The sequence below is a fragment of the Tupaia chinensis genome, unplaced genomic scaffold, assembly GCF_000334495.1.
Source record: "Tupaia chinensis unplaced genomic scaffold, TupChi_1.0 Scaffold000226_1, whole genome shotgun sequence".
Classification (NCBI taxonomy): domain Eukaryota; kingdom Metazoa; phylum Chordata; class Mammalia; order Scandentia; family Tupaiidae; genus Tupaia; species Tupaia belangeri.
In genome coordinates this window covers 629,731-640,149 of record NW_006159701.1, presented here as the reverse complement: position 1 = coordinate 640,149, position 10,419 = coordinate 629,731, and the positions used below count along the sequence as shown (strand labels likewise).

The window sequence follows — 10,419 nt, the reverse complement described above, 5'->3', positions numbered from 1 at the left end:
GCATGGATACTGTAAGAAACTTTTGCTTTCCTTTTTCTTTTACTATCCATTTTCAATCATCGTCAACCCAACTTTATTATCAGCTATATATATATGGTAGTAAAACACATCGTAAATAGACCATTACATTTACATTTAAGATAGTCACAAATGGTATGCAACCATCCATGCAGTTTTAAAATGTTTAGTTTAATTTTATTCATTGTTATTATTTCTTAATTTGACCAGAGAGAGAGAAGGAAAGTGAGAAAGCAAGCCACCAGATTTGGGACTCGAACAGTTGTCAGTCATGTGGGAGTCCAGCACCTTAACCCCCATGACCCCTGCCAGCCCCTCTAAAACATTTTCTCACCCCAAATGGAAACCTTGTGCAAGCAGGAACTACCCATCACCCTCACCCCGATCCTTAACCTGCCCTGACTATGCATTTTGATATTTCGAGTGTGATTTTCTTTCATTTTTTGTACTTTCAACAGTAAGACTGGCTTGCTGTTGTAAAAACAGACCAAAGAGGTTCCAGTTACACAAAACCAGGAGGCAGGCGGGCCTGGACACCCGTCCACAGCCGGGACCCTCATGCAGCACGCCTTACCTCTCCCCGCTCTGGCGCTGGTCTGTCCACGTCCCATACTGACTGTCGGCCTCACGCACGAGGGTGTCGGTGTCCTTGGCCTCGGGGGGCCGCCTGGAGAAGCACTGCTTCAGCTGGTCCTGTAAGGGTGACACAGACAGGAGAGATCTTGTCAGGACAGGTGCTCAGAGCCCCCGTCCTGGAACGGCTGCACCACCCGCGGCTCACACCCAGCCCAGCTCCGGCTGCCCTCGGAGGTAGGCCCAGACATCAGGACTGGACTGGGGTGGCCGACTGTCCCAGCTGGTCTATGAAACTCACAGGAGCAGGACTTTCAGGGCCGAATTGGTTCAACTGGGATAAAGTGCTGGCCCTACCTGGCCTTTAGGGCCTTGTGGGGCAATACCTGGCCCCTTCCGGGAGGCAGATCTTACTACAGCGTCCACTTTCCAGGTGAGAAAGCTGAGGCTTAGGGAGAGGAGTGACATGTCCCAAGTCAAATAGCCAGCCAACGCCGAAGCAGAATTCAAACCCGGGCAGTGGGTTCAGACCCCCAAGTCTAAGCAGGTAACCGCTGTGCCCGCCGTGGCAACCAGCCTTCTGTCTGTCATGGCCTGGCCAGTTGTCAGGGATGGGCAGGGGGCAAGGGTGCTGGTCACCACAGTGCGGGCCACAGGGGCGAGCCCACTGCCCGGCATGCCATGGCCAACACATGGCCGTTAAACAACTGCGCTGTTAGCTCCCCTCTCTCCTTCTCTCGGCATTTAGAAGCCCACACGGGCCTGAGCTTTACCGGACGGGAGACACGGAGCACGCAAGGCAAGAGCAACACTCCAGCGCCAGGATGGGCTGAGGGCACAGCAGTGACTTAAACAGCCGTGGCATGGCGGTCTGGGCTCTGGGTGGCATTCCCAGTCATCGTCTTTCGATGAGGGATACTGGGATGGGGAGTGGAGGTGGGAGCGACCTTGACCTCAATTCCAGGAGACGGCAAGTTAGCAGCTTCACTCCTCAGGTCCCACTTGGGGTCAGGAGGCACGGCCTGCTCCACATGCTTCAGATCATTCGTCTGCTCAAAAGCCTTCGAGGGCTCCCTACTGCCCTCCTGCTAAAACCCAAGGCCTCTTGGAAATGGAGTCCAGAGCTCCCGTCCAGGCCTCTCTCTTACCCTCGCTCCTGACAGACCCTCCGGCCTGCTCTCCCCGACCTCCTAGCCCGTGGAGCCCATGTAAGTCTCACACGTCCCAGCCTCCCTGTCTGCCTGCCCGGTCCCCCTTCCTCTGGACTCTTCTCACCCAAAGCCACTGCCGCCCACAGTGATCCCTCCTCCTCCTGAGCCTCCTGCTGCCTATGCTGGATGGCCCGTCAACGACTCAGGGGAAGTCTGACACACCAGGTATTCGTGCAACATTATTAACTGAGCACCTACTATGTGCCAGGTACTGGGGGACTGGGGCATGGAGGGGTCGCAATCGCCACCTCTGGGATTCCACAACTCATCAGAATCATCCTTCAAGATTGGGGTGCTCCAGCATCATCTTCCCACTGGAGACTGCCTGGCACACAGTAGGTACACAATTAGTGCAGGCGAGCTGTCTCCCAGTCATCGAAGGCCCTCCTAGGCATAGGAAGCGTGCCCCCTCTCAGCTTCTCTGCAACCATCCTTAGCTGAGGAAACACGTGGGCCAGCAGAGAGAGAGATCCTTGTGGTTTGACCTCAGCAGTGTCACCTCCTTCTGAGTCACAGATGCATTATGAGGATTCAGGGAGGAAGTGATGGTCACCCCAAGGGCATGGCCGCCCAGTGGATGGCCCGCGGGACAGCTCCAAACACAAGGTCTGAAATACTCAATAAATACCCAGCTCCTCTCCCCGTCTCTCTCTCTCTTTTAAAAGAATTATTTAATTGTATTTATTATTTTTAAATTTGACCGGAGAGAAACAGAGACACAGCAAGAGAAGAAAAGCAAGAAAGCAAGCCAGCAAGTCCAGGACTTGAACCATGGTCGGCCATGTGCCGAGTCCAACACTTTAACCACCACACCACTCACCAGCCCCTCTCTCTCTCTCTCCTTTTTAACGGTGTGTGTGGGGGGGTCTTATTGTGTCTCCATCTGCCTTGTCCCAGCCTCTTCAAGTAGCTGGGATTATAGGAGCATGCCGCTATGCCCAGTTTTTGTTTTTTTGGTTTTTTTTCCTCCCTTTTTCTTTCCTTTCTTTCTTTTTTTTTTTTTTTTTTAATTTGCCATAGGGCACGTGCAGTCACTGGGGGGAGACAGTGAGAAAGCACCTCCACACACACACACACAGCATGTTTCTCAAGTCATCGGGTCCAGAACTTGAACTATGCAGTCAGCCATGTGGGATTCAGCTGTCTTAACCACCATGCTGGTCCTGCCAACTTTTTCTATAAAGGGCCAGATGGGACACATTTGGGGCTTTGTGGGCCATAACGGCCTCTGTCCCAGTTACTCAGCTCTGTGGTTTTTAAAGCAAAAGCAGTGTAGCCTAATATGCAAATCCCCGCGGCCACCTTCCAGCAAAACCGTATTTACAAAACGGGCCGCTGGCTGCTTTGGGCTACGGGGGCGTCTGCCGACCCCTGATCTGTACCCTTTGGGCTCTCGACGGCATGAAGATGGGGGCTCTGCCATCCATTCCTGTACCCCGATGCTTAGAAGGGCACCTGGCCTGTACTAGCTGTTGAATAGGTATTTGTTAGAAGAATGTATTTTCTGAAAATAATCACTTTGCAGGGAGCAGGTATGAAGGCCTTAACCAGGAAAGGCCATACGGTTATGGGGGTGTGGGGGAAAGAGAAGTCATGGCACCTGCATTATTCTGGGGTGTCAGACACATCCACCAAAGAAAGGATCCGAGTCAGGGCAGGGCTCGGTGGCCGCAGCTGACGGAGCAATTCCGAGCAGCAGAAGTGCGTCCCCTCCCCCTCTGCAACTCTACACGCCCAGCTGCGCAGGGAGCTCTGTGGTCCTGAGTGGGAGACACGTTCTGTCTCGGGGCCCCTGAAGGCCCACAGCACTTCCCACCCGTGTCTAGATCAGACACAAGCAGCCCCTAGGCCATGGCAGGTTCCTGATAAGCCCACAAGGAGGAAACACCAGGGGCCCATTTTATGGAGGTCGGGGGGAGACTGAGGCCCACAGTGGCAAGCATGCCCAAGGTCACATGGTTAGAGTGGGGGAGGCGCTGGGGACTTGAACCCGGGTTCGCCTGACCCCCAAGTGTGTGCTTTCCAAAGCTGCCATATTCTCCAGGCTTTGGGTTGACATGGAGCTTTGCTGGGGCGGGGGGGGCTCGGTGAGCATTTACAGATGGGGAAACTGAGGCTGCACAGGGAGAGTACCCGGCCAGTGCTCTCTGGCCATAGTCCACCCTGCGTGCATCCATGGGGGTGGTCTGCTGGCCCAGGAGGAGCGGCAGGGGAAGGGGAGTGGGCCAAGAGTGGGGCCAGGGGCCAAGCCCCAGGTTTGTGTCACGTCTCCCCTGCACCTGCTGCCACTCCTTCCCAGGCTCCGAAGATCGAGCCCAGTGCTGCCCACACCTGCTGGCCCCCAGGCCCTGCACCCACTCTGTGGTCTGGCTGCACCGACCCCAGACACACCTCAGCCCCTGTCCAAGCCCTGGCCTGCCGAGGCTGCCCACAGCCGCCTGAGTAAATGCCGTTCACCCTCCAGATGTGCTCTGCTCACGCTGCCACCAAGTGGCTTCCCAGACCTCCCCAGTCCAGGGCAGATCCCCCTCAGAGCCCTGGCCTGGAGTGTGGTCCTAATGTCATCTGTACTCATGCAGCGTCCCCTCCCGGGGCACGTGGTCGGCACGAGGGGAGAGCCGTGCCTGTCCACTGGACTCTCAGCGTGCCTGGGGGACATACTGCTCAGTACGTCGGAGCAGGAGAGGGGCAGTAGGTGAAGAAAGAAGAGGAAAGGAAACCAGGAGGGGAGACCAAGGGAGAGGCCAGCCGGCTCAGCATAGGGAAAGGGGCGGGGAGGGGCTGGGCAGAGCTGGACTTCGTCCCAGAGCTGCCAGCCACACCCCACACCAGATTCCCCCACCCCCGCGCCGCCCCGTGCACGGGGCCCCAACTCGGAGAGCAGTCAGGACACCTGATGGGCTCCCGACAGACACAATGCCACCCCCTTGGCCCTGCCCTGGCCCAGAGGCAGGGGAGGATGGGACTTCCTAGGACAGTTGACGAGACACCAACCACGGCCCCTCTCGGTGGACCCAAGCACAAGACACAGGCGTGGTCAGGTGTGGTGGGAATGGGCGGGCGTGACTGGCTGCACGTGGCCACGCCGTGGTGGCCTGCACAGGGGCATGTTTCAGGGCTGGGCTGCTCGCCTGACTGGAGCCGACTCAGGTCACGCCGTGAGCCTCCCTCACCTGGGTGAGAAGGCCTTGGGGTTATCTCTGAGGTTGGTGGCAAGTTTGCAGGTGGGGAGGGTAGAGAGGGGACAGGAGGGACAGCGAGACAGGTAGGATCAAAGAGTTTGAGACAGATGCTGAGAGCAAGACCGAGACAGGAATACACGGGGCAGCGGGAGGTGGAGGCAGCCTGTGTGTCCCGGCCTAGCTGCACGCTGCGGCCCCACCCTGGGGACACACCTGGTGACTGACTGGGTCTCAGCCCGGACCTCGTTCCCTTGCTGAGCCTCAGTTTCCTCTCGGGACGAGTCAGGGCCTGGTGTCAAAGCTCTCGGTGCCCCTGAGGAGGCAGATGGCTGGCGTGTGACTGCTGGCTCACCCAGAACATACGAAGCCCACCCAAGGGGACGGCTGTTTCCTAGTGAGTGAGTTTAACCACTCCCTTCTGAAAAAGCATGTATTCAAGGCTGGCCCTGGGGTCTCATGGGTAAGGGAGCTGGATCCTAGATGGCTAACCACAGTTCAAATCCTGGGCCCCGTGACTTGTGAAATCCAGCGGGGTGGGGGAGACCAGCAGATGGCACAGTGGAAAAAGAAAAAGAGTACATATTCAGAATTTTTCACAGCGACAGTTTGCCCATTTAGCTGATGATGAAATGACGGTGTGCCCTCCTTGAGGCTTAAATAAATCTGTTTTTATAAAGACTCTATAAATAAGCCGTCGGTTCCTGGCGATGAGTAACCTGAACCCCTGGCTCTTGGGTTGCGGACGTGAAATTAACCTACCCCACGGCCTCGACAGCACTGAGGGCCGGCTTGGTGCACAGCTCGGAGCGTGGGCTCAGCGACCTAACCCTGCCATTTGCCAGCTGTGACCCACCCTCTCCTTTATTTTCCCGGCTGTAGCATGGGGACAGAGACCGTGCTCGGGGCGGTTGGGTAAAACGTCTGGCAAGAGCTTGCACATGCCTGGCGCATGGCCGAGCGAGGACAGATGGGCGTTCACACGGCCACAATGGTGACAGTGGTAATGATGGCCACTGTTTAGCTCAACACACGTTTTAACAAACACTGGAACAAGTGTTAATGGGCCCTAATGAGGCTGACAGTCCTGCCATTCAGCTGAGAACCGAAAGGGCTGCCTGAACCGGATCCCAAGTGTCTCCCTCGGCCTGGACGCTGGCCAGCTGCTCTCCCTAAGGGCGCCCAGGGGACAGTCCTGCACCACAGTGACCCTGGGCCCCTGCTCTGCTGGGCAGCGAGTCATCCACCATGGCTGCAAAATGACAGCTCTAGGAGAGACGTGCTGTCTCCATAGGACACACGTTACCCCAAGTGACAGGGACACACGTTTGCAGCTGGGCCGCAGGAGGCGTGTTTGGTTTCAGGGCTGGGAGTGTCTGATGGGGCCAGGGACCGAGGGCTTTCTCGCCTTCCTCGGTGGCTAAAAACAGAAGTGACAGCTGGGCTGGGAGGCCCAGTTTCCCGGCAGGCGTAGAGGTTTGCCCCCAGACCCAGGAAACCCAGCGGGCACCTTGGGGCCAGTGCTCTGAGGATCAGAGGTGGGCAAGGATGTGACAAGAATAGCAACAACTGCATATTTAAGGAGCACCAACTGCATGCCAGGCCCCACGTCCAATTCTGTATGTGACCATGGAGTTGAATTCCCGTAATAAACCGATACAATGAACGCCCCCACTTCACACAGCACAGAGGCTCTGAGCAGCTCAGCAGTAACCAGGCACGTCTGTGGGGCCTACTGGACGCTGACCTTCCACATTCAGCCTCGCGACCACACTCAGAATCAGGTCCTATTACTACCCCCGCTTTCCAGAGGAGGCGACCGAGGCACAGAGAGGAAGAGCCAGATTCGAACCTGGCTGGTCAGGTCCCAGCCCGTGACCTCTGACCTGCTTCCCTACCAGCTCCTGCTGCAATGTCACCCAGGCATGCTCCCCTGGGGGACGTCTTGGTCGTGTCCACCCGCTGCTGGCCACGCTGGCCCCAGGTCTGCTCAGAATGTATCCCTAAAACACAGCTCGGGTTTCAACTGCTCCAGGAAGCCCTTCCTGATTGCCTTCCCCCAGCGGGGCTAGGTCCCTGCTTGGAACCTCCAGATAACCCTTCCATGCTCACTCCATTAGAGATAAGCCGCGGCGAGGGTTTGCTGGGCTGTTTCCTTCAAACTCTGAGCTCAGCGATGGCGGATGTTGGGGTCTGTTCACCCTCAGTCTCCAGCGCCAAGTTCAGAGAGCCACGGCAGACAGGAAGTGACTGATAACGGGGAGATGAAGGCAGGAATGAGTGGGCGAACTCACACGACCTCCCGCCTCACGAACGTCTGTGAACGACACTGCTGCATACCCAGATCTCTCGCGATATTGCAGGACTGTGCTTTTTCTTTCTTTCTTTTTTTTTAAGAGAGATGCATGTGCTCACCAGAGAGAGACAGAGAGAGAGGCCAGGGAGTGGTAGGGAAGTGAGAAATACCCCCTCCCCTTGGGGTATGGCCATGCTACAATCCCTTCTCCTCCGTCTCCTCTCGAGATTTTAGGCACACATGCACACGCGCCTGGCCTGATTTTCAAGTCCCAGGGCCAGGACTTGAACCACGTAGTTGGCTACGTGGGATCTGGTGCCTTAGCCTCCACCCCACCTGCTGACCCTCAGAACTATTTTTATACCCCTTAAATTTTTATTTTTGTTGCTTTATGAAGCAATTAAGCCATATATATATATATATAAAACACCATGTACATACTGACAAATTGAAACTAGGGTAGCCGGTGTGATACATTTTGTTAAGGTCAAAACAGGAGAAGTTGATCCTGAGAGAAGTAAGAAAAATCCCTAAAATAATCAGGAACATCTGTGGGAGCTGAGGAGGGCAACAGCACATTCTAGAAATCTTTCAGGGGAAAAGACTCATTTAATTTTCCTTTTAAGTTTAAAGTTCTGTTAATAAAAGTTCTGCAGTCTAAGGTTAAGATGAGTTATAGGAGCAGGAGTTTGTTTTTTTAATTCCTACAGAGTGTATAAGCTGGCCAGAGCGAAAGAGAAAGCACCCCCACCCCCGCCGCAAAGAGGCAATGGTCAGGCCACAACCCCTTCTCTTCCACTTCAGGATCCTGGGCGCACGCACACGCACGCACACACACCCAGCGTGTTTTCAAGCCGCTGGGGCCAGGAGTTGAACTGCAGTCAGCCATATGGGACCCAGTTCCCCCTGCACTGTGCTTAACCACTACACTACAGGGCCAGCCCAAACACGAGTAGATTTTTTTCAGCTTCATATATTCAGGCTAAATGATACTGCAAACACAACATAAACATTGTTAGAAAGAATTCTTAAAAAGAATACAGTATGGGACCAGCAGGTCGTGTAATGATTTTGTCGCTGGACTCCCAAGTAGTTGAATGTGGTTCAAGTCCCAGAATCGGCAGCTTAAATGTACACCGGGCATGTGTGCGTGTGTGCCCAAATCCCAAGAAGAGAATGGAGGAGAAGGGACTGAGGTGTCCTCCCTGAGGGGTGACTTCTTGACTTTGTCTCTCTGTTTCTCTCTGTCTTTCCAGTAAGCACACGTGCCCTACAACAAAAATCTCTCCCCCTAAAAAAAAAGTCATATGGCAGACATGTAAGTACACACAGGGAACAACCTCCAAGAATCACTGTAAAGTGAGAAAGGTAAGGTATGAAAAAACCAAGGGGGGACTGCTGCCGTTCGTCCGTGAGGGGGTGGAAAGGGGACCGTTGAAAACACGCAGAACAGCTAAGAAGGACACGGGAGAGCCGTAGGAAGGCCTGTCTCTAGGTGAGCTGAGTGGCAGGGAAGGAGAGTGGAGACAGTTTTTAGCCTACCTCCTTTTGTATGTTGTAACACTTGCGGCCAGCCGTATAAAAAGTAAGTGTTAAAATGGATAGCGATACATAAATACATAATGCTTTCATGTTCCCCAGCGTCTTCGTGGACCCCCCCTCCCACCCATTCTGATCTGGCTCCTCTTGGAGAGATTCTTAAAACAGCCTAAGCCAAATCTGACTTCTTTTTTTTTTTTTTTTTGAAACATCACATGTCAAAACATCTCTCTCATAGTTTATTTCAGGCAAAGGCTCAACTTGTCAGGCGACAGAACCGCAGCCTGGAAGTGTGAGTGTGAAGCCAGTGAGACAGCAGGGAGCCGGGCGTGTCTCTCCACTGACTTCCAGCCCAAATCCCCCACTGGGCCCAGGACCTGTCCACAGCTCAGCCATGGTCTCTGGGAACTGTGGTGTTGCATTGTCACAATGTCACCCCGCACCTCTACAGAGATACACACAGACACAAGTGTACACACAGAGACGCACATACATGTAGACACACGAAAGCATGCACACACACAGAGGTACGCACACATACACATACACACACAGATGCACACACAGAGACACACAAACACGTAGACACACAAACACAGAGGTACACACACAGCTGCACACACACACAGATGCATGCACACATACACAGATGCACACACACAGAAACACGTGTACACGGAGACCCACAAATGCATCCACAGAAACACACAAATACAAATACACACAAACACTGATGCACACACACACATACACGAACAGATGCATGCATAGACACAAATACATACATACAACAGACACTCACATGAATGCATAAACACAAACACAAATACAGAGATGTACGCACACAAATATACACAAAACACATAAATATACATACCCACAAATATACACACATATACAAAAAAAGACTACATTATACACACACATACCTACACAAGGGACAGTCACAGCAGACTCTTGGGTAACAGCAAACATAACCCAACGCCCTTCCACGAGGACCCCGACACAGAAGCCATAGTCTATCCCATTATTCCTGCAAGGGTGATACTGAGTGGCCGTTAAAAGCACCCACATGGAGAGAGTTAAGTGCTGAGATGAAAAGCTGTCAAAGTCCTCCCAGAGGGACAAGCAGATGGCAAAATTGGTTACATCGCGGGACTCCCACATAGTCTACCGTGGTTTGAGTCCCGGACCTGGCAGCTTGAAACTGACACTGGGCACATGTGTGTGCATGCCCCAAATCCCAAGAGAGAATGGAGGAGTAGGAATTGTGGCATGGCCTAACCCTTGAGGGGTGATTTCTCACTGTCTCTCTGTCTCTCCAGCAAGTACATGCACCCTCTCTCTAAAAGTGCATAGCGAAAATCTCTCTAAAAAAAAAAAAAGTCCCCTCAGATAAGTATAAAAAGAGCTCAGCCGAAAAAGCCACATCAAGTCACCCCCGTCACCCTGGGCACCGCGGGTCACTAAAGCTTTCCTATCCTGAGTATCAGGGTCCTCCGGGCCTCAGACAGGGAAGACAGGCCCCGAGGGCCACAGTGGCAGGTGACAGAGGGCTTCAGGGCAAGAGACATGTCCCAGGCCTTGAAGAGTGAGTCAGGCT

General features: G+C 53.9%; 1 protein-coding gene across 1 annotated transcript in view; it reads right to left on the bottom strand.

Annotated features, from left to right (window-relative positions):
- The window catches only part of KIAA1671 (KIAA1671 ortholog), a 150,862-nt gene that overhangs the window by 10,793 nt on the left and 129,650 nt on the right, over nt 1-10,419 (bottom strand). The window contains exon 5 of the mRNA XM_014587610.2: nt 593-711. Within this exon, the coding sequence (XP_014443096.1) occupies nt 593-711 (119 nt within the window). The remainder of the gene's footprint in view (nt 1-592; nt 712-10,419) is intronic.